Source organism: Ambystoma mexicanum, chromosome 1q (genome assembly GCF_040938575.1).
Source record: "Ambystoma mexicanum isolate Mex_15411 chromosome 1q, UKY_AmexF1_1, whole genome shotgun sequence".
In the NCBI taxonomy this organism is placed as follows: Eukaryota; Metazoa; Chordata; class Amphibia; order Caudata; family Ambystomatidae; genus Ambystoma; species Ambystoma mexicanum.
Genome location: NC_090922.1, coordinates 193,582,788 through 193,598,372, shown reverse-complemented (window position 1 = coordinate 193,598,372; position 15,585 = coordinate 193,582,788). Strand labels below are relative to the sequence as shown.

At 45.2% G+C, this 15,585-nt stretch overlaps 1 protein-coding gene across 4 annotated transcripts in view; it reads left to right on the top strand.

Moving 5' to 3' along the window:
• LMTK3 (lemur tyrosine kinase 3) overlaps window positions 1–15,585 on the top strand; it is a 406,442-nt gene that overhangs the window by 240,290 nt on the left and 150,567 nt on the right. For all 4 annotated transcript variants that reach the window (XM_069637264.1, XM_069637273.1, XM_069637254.1 and 1 more), the window contains exons 10-12: window positions 899–1,020; window positions 2,453–2,602; window positions 8,070–11,128. In XM_069637264.1, the coding sequence (XP_069493365.1) occupies window positions 899–1,020; window positions 2,453–2,602; window positions 8,070–11,128 (3,331 nt within the window). The remainder of the gene's footprint in view (window positions 1–898; window positions 1,021–2,452; window positions 2,603–8,069; window positions 11,129–15,585) is intronic.

The window sequence follows — 15,585 nt, the reverse complement described above, 5'->3', positions numbered from 1 at the left end:
CCAGGGGACAGGGAAGTTATGCTAATGCTAGCGAGGAGCAGAGTCACACAGAGATCATGACCCTAGGACGGGTGGTTGTCAGGCACCAGAATCCCTCTGCCCCCAATGTCCAACCATGCCCTTTGTGACTAACTGGGGTTTGATGTATTGCACTGCTATTTTTCCACAACTCAAGGAACCTAAGAGTTTATGACGCCTTGGCCTCGGCGGGAATTGCTGCACTCTACAACGACAAAGGTTTGGGACAACCCAACATCCCATAGCCTGAGGACAAAGATGGGCATTGGCCAAATGGGCATAGGCCTAGTGTCAGGGCAGGCTGAAACCAAGGCGTTTTTAAAGGACTTTTTGCCACTTTGGGTAAAGTCCTATATGCCATGTCATTCTAGGACTTTGGGAGGAGAGATACTTTGTTTGTGAAGACGTTTGATTTGATTCAAGCACCCACCCTATTTAATTGGCCGTGGGATATTGAACACCCAGGGAACTGTGCAGAATTGAAGCTCACGTTTTGTTACCCTGACAAATGTACTTATAATCTTACTCCACACCTACCTGCTTTTGAATGATAAAACGTTTAAACCACAGCCAACATGTCTAGTCATGTGTACCACATTCTGCACACTCTGCGATAACATACCCCCTAACTGTAAAACCCACATGTTCCAAAAATGTCTTTATTCTATGCCCTTAGACAAATTATTGCTTTTCTAGTAATAGTCCTCACCACACTCCTCATTAATCAAAGAGGCTGTGGTTGTGATTTGGTCCCAGGCTTATTACCTGTATGATCATACTACACTACATTCTTTAATTTGTGTGAAAAGATAGGGTGATTGCGCTCTGGCTGTCCTGTTTTTATGTATGCCAGTATACTGTTTTCTCTGCATATTTTCAGGACGATTATTACATCACCCCAGACCGCCTCTGGATCCCTCTGCGCTGGGTGGCTCCAGAGCTCCTAGATGAAGTCCATGGGAACCTTGTAGTGGTGGATCAGAGCAAAGAGAGCAACGTCTGGTTGGTCTTCCTTCCTTCCTTCCTTCCTTCCTTCCTTCCTTCCTTCCTTCCTTCCTTCCTTCCTTCCTTCCTTCCTTCCTTCCTTCCTTCCTTCCTTCCTTCCTTCCTTCCTTCCTTCCTTCCTTCCTTCCTTCCTTCCTTCCTTCCTTCCTTCCTTCCTTCCTTCCTTCCTTCCTTCCTTCCTTCCTTCCTTCCTTCCTTCCTTCCTTCCTTCCTTCCTTCCTTCCTTCCTTCCTTCCTCCCTCCCTCTTCCTTTCCCTTCTCTTGCTCTTCCTTCTCTTCCTCTCGCTTGCTTGCTTGCTTCCTTCCTTCCTTCCTTACTCCCATTCCATTGACTTCTCTTCCTTCCCTTTCCCCATTCCATTTCCGTCTCTTCTTTTCCCATCCATTTCATTCCTTTCTTTTCCTTCCCTTTGTTGTTCAGCCCTTTACTTTACCATACTGATCTTTCCCTTTCCTTTCTTGCTCTTCTCTTTTCTTTCCTGACCTTTTTTTCCCCTTTACTTCTGTCCTCCAAGTTTCCTTTCCTTTCCTTCTTTATACCGGGTCTTCCATTTATGTTACACATGTTTTCTTTGGCCCCCTTACATCATTCCTTCCTCTGGTCATTCATTCCCCTTTTTTCTGTCTCCTAGTTCTTGCATTTACCCTCATTGACTTTTTGAGTTGCTCTGCACCCTTTCTTCTCTCTACTTCCATTGCCTCCCACCCAACCTCTGTTTTTCTTTTGCTGCTTGTCTTCCTCCCATGTTCCTTATCTTTGGTTTCTCCCACACTTCCTCAGAACTGAACAGAATCTACTCCTCTGAAATAATGTGTCTCTCACCCCTTCATATTTACACCTACATCCCTCACCACTCCTCACACACACACACACAAATTCATCGTCCACCACTCCTCATGAACACATGCATCCTTCATCACTCCCTACATCTGAACACCTCTGCCATGCACCACTTCTCAAATCCTGCATACGCCCATGCATCCTTCACCACTCCTAACATCTACACGCCAGTATGCTCTACCATTCCTGCATGTGAACACCTGCATTCATTCCACCTCCTCACATGTGAACACATATATGCCCCATAGCTCCTAACATGTGACCACGTGTACCTCACTTCTCCTCACGTGTTTATTCACAACTCCTCATGTTACCCTCACAGTTATAACCTATAACATGTGAAAACCTGCATTCATCCAACCACCTCACATTTCAACACCTGTAAACTTCACCACTACTCACATGTGAACACCTTCTTCCATCGAATCACTTAACATGTGACCGCCTGTTTCCCTCGCCACGTGTGAATCTGCCTCATGAATTCCTCTAGCCCCAATCCTTTTTGCCCATTGAAGTATCTTGACTACTTGACTGCGCTGAAGGCTTGCTGGTTGTTTGCTCGTGACCATCTTTTTTTGTTCTTCAAAGGTCCCTTGGAGTGACTATCTGGGAGCTGTTTGAATTTGGGAGCCAGCCTTACCGGCACCTTTCGGATGAGGAAGTGTTGACCTTTGTCATCAAGGAGCAGCAGATGAAGCTTGCCAAGCCCCGGCTCAAGCTGCCGCACTCCGACTACTGGTGGGTGGGCTTAGGGGAGTTAGTGTGTTTGTGCCAAAGCTAGGTCCAGAAGTCTGTGCCATGGCATTTAACATGGGGGCTTCTATGTGAGAACGTGTTTTTGTTTGGAATGCAACATTGAAACAACCTCTAAGCTTTGAACCATGGCCAGTAGTAGCAATGTCAGAGTTTCTAGCTGTTGGCATAGAGATGGGGGGTTGCTCTCTTTTTGCCAAGAGAATGGGGTCGGGCTAAACAAATATATCTACCAAGGCTAAACAATCTTTCATTGTTTTTTCATTAGCAATTCATAGGTGTGTCAAGTATTAGTCGCTGAGGACTAGGACTACCTAACCTTCCTAAAACCACTTCCTGCACCATGCACTTTCTGGGTGCTCCCCACCATGGAACACCTTTAGTTGGTGTATGTCAACGCCTGCATGTCCCTGGACTCCTGATGTAGAGCCAGCCTAGCCATACCTAGATGAATATCCAGTGGCCCACCTGCCAAGCAACTGCTAACCTCCTAATAAAAGGACAAGGACATACTAGAGGCCCTGTGCCAACCTTGACCCACAAAGCCACACACAACTCTAATGTATACCATTCCTGCTGACCGAGATAACACCCCCACTGTTAGAGGTACATCCCAGAGATGCTCTAGACTATGCCTCACCTCCTGACTCTGGCCTTAAACCACCAGCTACATCCACGGCCCGCAGTGAGGTGCTAAACAAACTCCTTGCCTGCACCCCTTACTTCTCTGTGCCTTCCCGCTCTGATTGCAAACCAAGCATCTCTACTACTCTATCCCCTCTCCCCCAGAACCTATCACTCAAAGTGGGTGCAGACGCTTCTGCCAAACTCTGAACAAGAGTAACCCATACCAAATATTTTCAAAGAGATATATCAATTGTAACCCAGGTGGCAAATCACTTGCTGCCTCTTGTTTACCTACCATATGGCCACCTTGATATCCAAGCTACAAGAAGGCCTCCTAACCAACTTTACATGCCCTTATCGATGGTGGCACTCACACTTATACCACTGAGCACTCCCCCAGACAAGGGAAAATAACCATTAGCATCTACAACAATGACAGGCTCATCCTGCAAGCTAACTACACAGTCTGAATGATTTTTTAAGCACTTTCAACCGCCTGCCTTCTCTTACACAGTGTAGGGTCAACCCCCAATTATTCAACCCAGCACTCCTTCTCCAACCCAGGCATCCAGGGAGAACACAAAGATAGAGGGACACCAATTTCTCACCCCCAACCAAGCCATTAATCATCATCCTGATCTGCTAGGCTCCCACCTAGAAACCGACTAAAAAGATAACTCGCACCCATTAATGAGCAGCCTCACTACATCAGTGGCCTAGTTAGTTCCATCTGACTCCTCTGTCCAATACCTCAGTACTGTAAGGGAACCCCTGCTCACAGCCATGAAACATTCTATTACCAATGTTTGCTCAGCCCTTTACCTCCATTCCCTCTTAGAAGAGCTAAACCTTCTCTCTTGGAAATAACTCAAAGCTGGATCGCAGACATTTTTGTTTCCCATCTTGATACCATTTTATCCCCTCCCTCACATAAACATTGTGAACATAAATGGGGAAAAAAATAGGCAGTGTTTTAGAATTCATCTTTGCTCCCCAAACACCTCATTTTCTACCCAGCCAAGCACCTATCTACCCATCCTTCCAATACCTGTACCATATTCTACAACATCCATTTCACAGGTAATTCCCTGGAGAATGGCTGGTCCTAATGTCACTCAAACTATCCCTGCCAAAGAAAGTAATAATCCCGGGGGATTGAGATCTGCATGTGGATGATCCTTCCAACAGCCTTGCTCCTGAACTCATAATAAACATCTCCATTTTGGGCTTTTCTGAATGGGTGCAAAAGCAGGCACATAAAGACAGGCATGGTCTGGACTTTATCTTCTCCTTCAACGTTGATATCACCAAATTGCATATCGTCCAGACTCCTAGACATAGCCTTGCTTCGTTACATGCCGGAAGCCAAATGCTGCAAACACACAGAAGAAAAATCACAATGCCCTCAAGCCTCCCCCTCAAAAACATTGTGCTAGAATCCTTTGCTAATCACTTAGCGTAGCATCACCCCTGAAACCAGGCCTTCAACATCCCCTGAAAATATTCCTGCAAACTTCTATGCCACAATCTGCAAAACCCTTAACGCCCTAGCAGCAAAGACAAGATGGCCGAAAGCCCTGCTTAAATTGTTCAACACATTAAAGAATAGGGCAAAAATCCTTGATGGGACAAAACAAAATGGTGTGACAACAACACACTTTAACTCTGTGACCCCCTTTTGCATAAACCAACCTCCATCCAGCCCATCTCTCCCCGCTCCTTCCAGCCCATCGCAGAAACAGATATTCTCGAGATAATCATTTGAACAAAAGCCTCTGGCACCTAAACCAACCTCTCCTCAGCCTAATGTATTAAACTACAGAAAGGGGCCGTGTGCCTCGCCATTATACAACTTTGCAACACATGAATTACTCTGGAACTAATCCTATCAGCAGTCAAGAAAGCCTGCAAGGAACAAACACCGACCTCACTATGCAAACCAACTACAGTCGTATCACATATAGTGCATTTGAGGCTAAGATTATTAAAATGGTTGTCTTTTCCCAAATGCAACTCTACTCAGACAGCAATCACATGTTCCATGATTGCCAATCCAGTTTCACGTGATCCATCAGAACATAAAACACCATTATTGGCATCTGAGAAATCATCCTTATGAATGTGGTCAAAAATCACAAAGCCGCCCTCATCCTATCGGCCCATCAGCTGAGGTCAAATTGAGGCAATTCTCATCCCTCCATCCCTTCACCGCGTGGGATCCCATACGGTTCTGCCCTATCACCTTGGCTCATCAATGTCCTCATGCAATCCCTCATCACCCTTGTGCAATCCTTCCCTTTCCACTTCAGTGCTATGCCGATGACCTCCAAATCTTCATCAGTTTAAGACTCAACATGGCCCACCAAGACACAATCTCGGCCTGCATCTCTCAGATCATCAACTGCATGACAGCTAGCAGGAGCCGCATGAACGGTGATAAAACTGAAGTCCTCATGTCTGGCCAGGCCAGCCTATTGGGAAATCCTTAACATGCTAGTGGCATGCCATTTTATGACTCCACCCACCCCCACCTGCAAAGCAAGGAAGTTAGGGGCCATCTTCAACTCTGATATGCCATTTGAACTACAGGTCAATGCAATGTGTAAAAGCTCCAACTTCCAATTCTACATATTGAAAACGATCACTCCCCACTTGGAGACCTTACTGAAATCTGCATTGGGGGCGATCCCCCCCCACCCACCTAGACTACTGTTATAGCCTACAAGCGGGTGCATCAAAGCATCAAAGAAACTTATTAAGAGACTTCAATCAGACACGTGCAATCAGATTTAGCCGAAAGGTAAGAAGCCGAGATCACATCTCATCTATATAGGAATCTTATTTTATTTATTTATTGAGCATGTGTATGACGCCTGTACAGCAGAAAGTGGTTCCAGGTGCTATGAGACTAAGGGGGAAGGGGGAATAGAGGGGGATAAGCAATGATAAACGGTCCTACTAGGCCATGTGACATTCAGAGCATACAAGTGCATCAAACAGGAAGTGTAGGGTGGGCAGGTCAGGGCAAAGGGAGGGGATGGGCATGGGGATGCAGAAGGGAGGGGGTACCCCGGGCTGGGTAAGTGCTAAGGGGAGCCTGGAGGGCAAGTGCACAGGGAGAAGATATAAGGGTCAACTAGTGTGAGGAGGGGGTGGGGGGGTAGACCAGACCCAGTAGTCTAGTCAGGGAAGGGTGCCTGAAGGCAAGTGCTGGTGGGGGGTTGAGGGGTGCTGAGGCAGGCTGATCAAGGGAGGGCCTGGCCCCTGTATGAGTCAGAAGGCACTAGGTATCCAGTCGCAACAGCAGGGGGAATTAGTAAGGAAGGGGCAGAGGGAAGGAAGAGGAGAAAATGGAAGCTTCCGGAACTTAAGGAGATCCAGCTCAAGTCTGAGAGGGGCGGGGAGGTCATTCCAGAGGGAGGCTCCCGCCGGAGAAAGAGATCTACCCCCGCTCTCTGCTTGCAAAGAGTTAGAGCTAGAGGACCATAGGGCTCTAGCAGGGAGGTATTTGGGGAGAGAAAGTTAATGTAGCGTGGTCCCAGGCCCCAGAAAGCCTTGTGGATGATGCAAAGGGTCTTGCATTTCATCCTTGCAGCCACCTAGAGCCAGTGGAGAGATTTGAGGGATGGAGAGATGCAGTCCCTGGGCTCGAGGCTAAGGATACGTCTCGCAGTCCTATTTTGGATTAGGTGAAGAGGGCAGAGGGAGGACAGAGGCAGATTGGGGAAAAGGCTGTTGCAGTAGTCCAGCCTGGAGAGAACCAGAGCTCTAGAGACATTGAGTTTCTGGGGAAGGTGAGGGGAAATCCCTCCATTGACTCCTGCTTGAGCACATAAGCACTTTTTAAATTCCATGCCTCACCCAGACGACTGTCTATAAGCCTGTGCTTATCTACCTGAATTGCTCTGTACAATCTCTCAAGAAGTCTGAGATGCTCCAATAGTCACTTGTTGCACTCTCTCCCATTCCAGAAATCCTGGGCTGGAAAAAATTCCCTGAGGTTTTATGAAGACCCCAATCTCTGTCAAGTTTCCTAAAGAAGTGGAATGGCCACCTCCTTGCCTGAGCTTTCAAAAGTGGTCATTAGCAAGCCACCTCTGTTGGTCCTCTGCACTGCCTGGCCCATGATCACTGCTTGACACATTGACACATTCATGGAGTCACTGAACTTTGACCTCTCCTGGACCTTGCTAAGCTGACATTTAAACGTCATTTCATCTGACTCGTTTGAAGGCTGCTTGTGTGCGAGTCCTGATTGGCCCCTCTATAGTGTTAACCCCCCACATCCCGCCCCTCTGCCCCTCTGCGTTTTGAAACAGATTGTGGCAATATATTTCAATACAAAGAGGCAATGAAATGAAAACACAACTACTACTGATACTGTTAATTCTTTAACTTAAGTGGATTTTATTATAGGGACCATGCATTTGAAAGGTTTGTATTCTACCGGTAGTAAGGCATAAACCAGCAGCACCTCACATGCAACTACCTCATTGCCATAGGCCTATTAGAGGCATTTGTTTTATTTTGATTTATTTATTTATTTTATTTGCATTTTTAAAGCGCTCACACAGCCTGCAGGAATCGAGGCGCTCTTACAGGAAATGTTTGTTTTTTAGTTGCGTAATTGTTTTTTTTTGTTGTCTTAGTTGCGTATTTATAACGCTCTAAGCGCGGACCTGGGGATCGAACCTGTGTTGCTTCATGTCGTCTTGCTTCCAAGGCGAGCACATTGCTGCTGAGCTATCCTCCCGGGACACTCCACGCCTACTAAAGATATTTATTTGTCTTTCCTCTCCATCTTTTCCCACCTCACCCCCTGCAGGTATGAGGTTATGCAGTCCTGTTGGTTGTCCATGGATCAGCGCCCCACTCTCGAAGAGCTCCACCTGCAGCTGACGTACCTCCTTAACGAGAGAGCTAATCAGGCAGATGAAAGTTTTGAGTGGCGCTGGAATGAACTGCGGCCCAGCAAGATGTCCCTGGGCGTACTCAGACGCTCTGAGGAGATCTCAGCCTTCCCACTGCTGGACAATTTCAATACGGATGGCTTTCATGCTGACATGGATGACATACTAACCGTCACAGAGAGCAGCCGTGGCCTGAACTTCGAATACATGTGGGAGAAAGCCCGCATGGGCCGCTGGAAGGAGTCCCCACACTCTCCAGAATACCCAGCCAGTAACGGGGGCCTAACAGTCCCTGCCAACCCCTTCTATGACTCTGGCCACCAGCACTCCCGCCAGAGTTTGGAGACGCCGAGTGTAGTCCCTGTCATCAGCGCCCGAAGTCCGTCGGTGAGCAGTGAGTATTATATCCGTCTGGAAGAGCACAGTGACAGGAGCAATGGTGTGGAATGCACTGTCTGTGCTCCCAGTCCTGTCTATGAACGGCAGTATGACCTTGAGGACCAACGTGGCCACCACAGGGGCTTGTCCCTCGGGAGTCAAAACTCACCACTAGAGCCATTGTTCCCTTCGGACTGGGATCCACTCGAGGGTGGTAGGGGAAGCCCAGAACAGGCCCCTGCTCACCTCATACTGCATGAAGTGCCTTCCCTTGTTCATGGCTGGACACCAAGTGGCTCAAACCCATTTATCACCATTGCCAGGGATCTCCCGCGCTATGTAAACCCCTTCAGAGGACCAGGGGAGAGAGACATTACAAGACACATTCAGGAGACATCCTTAATGGAACCAATTGGGGACATGTTTTCTGGCAACTCCCTTCTGAATGTGTATCATGACCTGGAAGACCACCCGCGTGGCTGGGACTGTGATGGGGTGGAAGGGAGAGGGGCTGGAGAGACACTGGCTGAGGACCCAGCATCTTTGTGTGAGTTCCTGGAAGATCGAGCATCGCCGTGGGACTGTGAGGCCTCGCTCATGGAAGACCAAACATCAGAGGAGAGCAGCAGCAGTAGCAGTAGTGGAGGAAATGGCACTGGGCGACGCAGGGGCTCCCTCTCCTGCCCTTTGTGCAGCAGAGGGTTGCGCGGTGGCCTGCAAAAATGCATGTGCTCCATGTTGCGAGGGGATGTGATGATCGACTGGAACCATAACCAGGACCTGGATCACGACAATTTCGGGATGGATGATAACTCCTCCCTTAAGGTTGAGCAGGGGTCTCTATCGGAATGTTCAATCCAAGCCCGTGTCTTTGGGGAGGGTGATGCCTTTCCTGGAGGACCCCCAGGAGAGGGACTGGCATCCTCTGAGCATGGGGAGTTCTTTGACCCGCTTATGGGTGCAGCAGTGAAGAGCTATGACATCCAAGACTATACAAAGAGGGGCCAGTTAAAAGCTTTTGACTCTCTTCAAAAGAGCAACGTTCAACACCCTTCCTCGCCCTACATTGGTGTGTCCAACGCTTTATCCAATTGCAGCATCATGATCCCTATAGAAATCACTCCACTCTCTACTTTGGCAGAGAGTGCCGAAGAGCAGACAATAGAGATAATGCCTGACATGCAGCAAGAACACTCTGTCGCCCACATCGCTTTGCCCACTATACAAGGCAGCCATACTGAACCAAGGGCAACCTTGGACTCTGTAGACTCCCTTGACATTCCTTCCAACACCAGCTCCTCGGATGTTTGTAGTCCATCCTCCCACTACTCCTCCCCAGGGCAGAAGTTTGGCGATAGTGGCTATGAAACTGAGAACACGTTCTCCCCGGAGTTCATCTTCAAGGTGATGGAAGAGGAAGAGCTGAAGACCCCCAAACTGACCTTGACGCCAATTTCCGAATCAACAAGCGATCTCACTCTCACTGAGGACATATCGGAAGAGCAGGCTACCCCTCTCGAGGAGGGACATCTAAGAGCCCTGGAACCAGGGACCCCCCACAGAGACTCTGCCTACTTCTCAGATGGTGACACTGAATCCGAGAAGCACTCAGCAAGGTTGGGTCACTTGATGAACGAGGAAAGAGCAGAAGTGGCAGACCAGGACAGTGGGGCGCTTCATGTGGAGACAGCACGAGCAGCAAAGTTAGCAGAAGAGAAACCTATTCAGCTACAGGGCAGAGTGGCAGCATCCCATCATGATGCCCTTGGAGAAGATAAGTCTGAACAGCAGGAACTTGAAAATGTCTCTGTTGAGGAGAAGATTGAAGGAAATGTACAACATCTAGAGATTAGAGGTTCTCCTAATCTAGACTTCAAAAGTCAGACTGAGAGTCACAGAGGAAGTTTTAGAGAAGATCCAGAAGATGACGCCCTAAGGGAAGATTTAACAGCTACTGAACAGATTAGTAAAGAGACAAAGAACAGGAAAAGTGAAGCCAATGGCTTGAACGTCGCTGTGAAGGCCCCTGAAGAAAGAAGCTTGAAAAACCCAAAAGAAAATGGCTTTGTGGTTCAGGTTTCCAAAGAGGAGCTCTTGGTCTCATTAAGGGAGAATGTCACAAAGAATGTATTGTCAAGCAGGGACTCCATAGCAGCCAGTGGTTCTCGTGTTTTCATTAAGGATCAATCCATGCAGAAGCTATGGTCCATGGACCCGGCGGTGAAAGCAGAGGCTGAGGGACCACAACAGAAAGGCACATTGTGCCCAGAGAAACCAGAGGCCCTAGCAACCTGCGGGTTCCTAGAGGCCAGACCGGATCCATGCCCCAACAGCAAACGTAGGGAGGACAAACTGGTCTCCACCTCTGAGGAGTCGTGTGAACATTTTGGGAAGGTGGAAAAAAACATTCCAGGGATGAACAACCAGGAGGACAGTCAGTCGCATAGTTTGGCCTCCACCAACAGTATGGGCTCCTCAACGCATTCTACAGACCTCCCAATCCCTTGCTACCGGGAAGAAGACAAGCCGCAGCAACAACCAAAGCTTTTCTTAGACTTAACTGTGTCGGGGAACCATGAAAGTGAAAACATCAAAGGTAATGTACAACAGCATTTTAAACAAACTTTTTGTTGGTCCAGTGATTTCAAGAAGATGATTCAAAAGAAAATGATTCATGCTTACTCATAAAATGTGTAAATCTGATGAATGGCTTTAGTTCGCAGAGAATTGGTAAGAAACCTACATTCAGATACAGAAACGACTAATGTTAAGCATAAACTCAAACTTCTGTGAAGCTTACATTAATTTTGCAAGACAGAAAGTTGAACTCTTCTATTTTAGTTGGAGAGCTTCGAAAGTAAGTAGAAATGTCTGATTCTGGTGACGTATTTATGTATTGTGTTAGTGGAAATCACACCAAGTGAGAAAATGACAACATTAACCCTTTAGGCAAAACATTGACAACTTTTGCATGAGTAAAATACCATCCAAACCGACGTCGAATTGAGTTACAAAAAACTTTTCAAACATTCCACATTCTCCACCTAAGATAAAACTGTACACAGAGACCTTCTTTCTGTTGTGAACACATGTTTTTTGTTCTTCAAAACCTTCTGCGAAGTACGCATTGGGCTTTTGAGTAGACATGGGATCCGCATTTTCCAGGCACTCTCATAATGGTACCCAATGACCACCTGGCCAGATAGTTAGTACCATTATGAGAGCATATATATATATATATATATATATATATTCAGTAAAAAAACTTTGTTAAAGGGACGTTATGGTTAAGTTGCCCTAATAAAAACCTGTGAAATTCAGTAAAAAAAACTTTGTTAACAGGACGTTATGGTTCCAAGTAAAACTGAAAACCCCCTGAAATTTGCCAGTTATGGTAAGCTAAGCCATCATAACTCGCACCACAGCCGTGCACTGCTAAGACTAACACCCAGGACATCAACGATGACATCACAAATGTCATTGATGACGTCACTGATGGCATCGGATATCTAGATCCCTCTTTTTTTGTTCACTGACACATCTAAGCCAGGTGGCTTTCTTTACTGTCAGTCAGGAATTAAAAAAATAAAAAGTACTATATTTGTAGACCTTACCCTTCTCATATATTCTTATCATATGATACATATACATAGGAAGAGAAGGAATCGTGAAACAGTAGAATATTTTGTAAGCATTAAGTTAAATAGTTTGGGTACGGACACTTTCTAGTAAAACTGCAGTGTTTTTTGCTTACTTTACGTTCCCTGTATATGCTTTTATTTGTATGCATTGTGGCCTCTTTATGTTTTGTGTGTAAAAGTACAATTATGCAATGAAGGATGCAATCGTAGGAACTTATGTTCCACAGTATGCAAAAAGCTGTAATGGAAGCATTTATTTTTTCACTATTCCACATGGGAAGATTTTCTATATGGCACCTCTGTGCCGCATGCAGCAGACAATGCCTACGTTTCTTCATGAGTTCGTTCATATACTGAAAGAACTCAGTAATGCAATACTATTTCTAGCAATGCATTGCTTATGGAACTATTTGGCATACACTTTTCTGCCAATATTATAATGACAATCCCTTCTGGAGGCTGTCCATGAAAAATAAATGCACATGTGATGTCATCAGTAATGTCATCAATGACATTTGTGATGTCATCTTTGATGTCCTGGGTGTTAGTCTTAGCAGTGCACGGTTGTGGTGCGAGTTATGGTGGCTTAGCTTACCATAACTGGCGAATTTCAGGGGTTTTCCGGTTTTACTTGGAACCATAACGTCCCATTAACAACGTTTTTTTTACTGAATTTCACAGTTTTTATTAGGGCAACTTAACCATAACGTCCCTTTAACAAAGTTTTTTTTAACTGAATTTCATAGGTTTTTAGTAGCACCCCTTAACAATAACGTCCCTTCAACAACATTTTTTTACTGAATGTCATTGGTTTCTAGTAGTGCTAGGTAACCATTATGTGAACAAACATCTGACTGCATTGCACACCTTGTGGAGAATGCCACATGACCATATGCTGGTGCACAGCATGGTGACATGTGTGAAAATCTGTACACACTTAACAATAAGATGTATACCTCGTGGACAGTGTGAAAATACATTTTTTACTGATGTAGGAACTTTCAACTTCAACATTTCCCTTGCACAGCTCCAACACTAATTTGTGCGTATGCATTATCAATGCAGTACACAGTGCATATTTTTAGAAAAAATACCATTTATTTGAAAATGACATGAGCTACGACCATCCCTCCTCCCTAAGAAACAGCATCACCGCTGTAATGAAGGAGCATGAGAAACAGTGCCCCTAGCTCATAAATAACACACGCACAACATTTTGGCCCATCCACCTAACCCCCCATATTACTGTTTGATGTGTCTTTGCTCATTTCCATCTGCATCTTTCCTTCTGAGCTGTGTTTAAAAAAAAAAGCCATCGGTACACAAAGTAAAGGTTCCTCTAAGAACCACCTTTCACATTTTTAAAAGGTAAAAAAAAAAAAACGCATAGACTCCATCTACTTTATATTTCTCAGTAAAGGATACTTCCACCCCTAAAATAGTGAATGAATGTCATTAACAATGTAGATTTCCTAAGCAGTAACGCGTGGTACTGAAAAAGGAGGATTTTTGGTTTTAATCCGGGACGCAGGAGTCCCAGATTAAAAGCAAAATTCCTTTCCAAGATGGCCACCATAGAAAGGGAAAGTGGTTGTTCCATTCAGGGCCCCTCTTCGCTTTCCATGGCAGCCTGCAAAAAGCAAAAAGGAAACCCTGTTAACATATTAGCATGAGCACTTTTTTCTTCCCTTTCAAAGTTATCGTAATGTGGAACAACTTTATCACAAACCCAGTCCCACGTGGACAGGCCACTATAATCCCATCCTATCTCCCTTCTGCTCATGGTCAGTCACCACATGGTGTGGATCATGAGCTTATAACATAAACCCAACATTCTGCCCACTCCCCATAGCTGCAGCCAACCCTTCATTCAATAAATGTATACAGCTAGGTTTTTAGAACGACATCACGACACTTGTGCAATACGAAAACACTCCCACATCTCGTCACATAACCAACCTTTATGATATTGTACACCTTTTTTGGATGACGTTCCTCTCCTCCGTAGCCAAATGTACCCATAAGCACCTACGTGCCGGGATGCAGAACCTGAAAATGAACATACAGCGACATACAACGTAGCACGATACATTTTGAAATAACAAACTGGTTTTTAAAAGAAAACATTAACATTTTAGAATTTGTAAAGTAGTTTTATTTGACAATAAACTGTCTGAAAAGATAGGACTATTCCCACAAACCCAGTCCCAGGTGGACATGCCACTGTAATCCTATCTTATCTCCCTTCTGGTCATGGTCAGTAGCCACATGGTGTGGATCATGAGCTTATAACATGAACCCGATATTCTGCCCACTCCCCATAGCTGCAACCAACCGTTCATTCAATAAATGTATACCACTAGGTTTTTTGAACGACATCACAACACTTGTGCAATATGAAAACACTCCCACATCTCGTCACATAACCAACCCTAATGATATTGTACACCTTTTTTGGATGACGTTCCTCTCCTCCGTAGCCAAATGTACCCATAAGCACCTACGTGCCGGGATGCAGAACCTGAAAATGAACATACAGCGATGTACAACGTAGCACGATACATTTTGAAATAATAAACTGGTTTTTAAAAGAAAACATTAACATTTTAGAATTTCTAAAGTAGTTTTATTTGACCATGAACTGTCTGAGACGATAGGACTACTCCCATTTAAAAAAAAATGTAACATTGTTTCTATGGGCGTCATCGAAAATCTTAATGGTGAGGCACACGTTGTTTTTTTTCCACACACAAAGTATGCATTTTCGTTAAAGCAACCATTTTGCTTGCGCATTGATTTCCAAGACGTCGCCATGACCTTTGCCCTACACCACCGTAAAAGTAGTTATGTTACTCTGAATGGCCACTTCAGCATATGGTCAAAGGGGGCCAGAGCAATCATCCCAAAAAATTGTGACTGACAGGCAGCCGGTCACAAGCAGTTGTATCTGGCATGGAAAAAAGCCATCACTCGGCATTTGGAATCCATGGCAAGCACAATACGGCAAGATGTAGCTGGTGGGAAACGTTAATGAAAACCCGTATCAGTACCCAACCTTTACCAAACAAATTTAAAATTAAAAAAAAGAACGTGGAAATTAATAGACACACCGAAATGGTCATACATGAAATTTAAATGAAATATTAGCGTAGAACATGGGTAAATGTAGTCATAGCCAGCAAACGCTGAGAATCTGCACTCTCCATAAGTGAGAAAGAAATAACAACTCCACAGAAATTTACTGCTTCATGTATATTGTCAAAATTATTGTTTTCGGATTAAAAAATTAAAACTCGGTCCGGTGTACAGTCGTCAAAATTAAACTTACATGATATATACCGCCTCCATTGTTTTCGGTAAAGTCAGACAGCAATGTATTTCCACCAAAGATTCTTCGTGAAGTGATATTTCA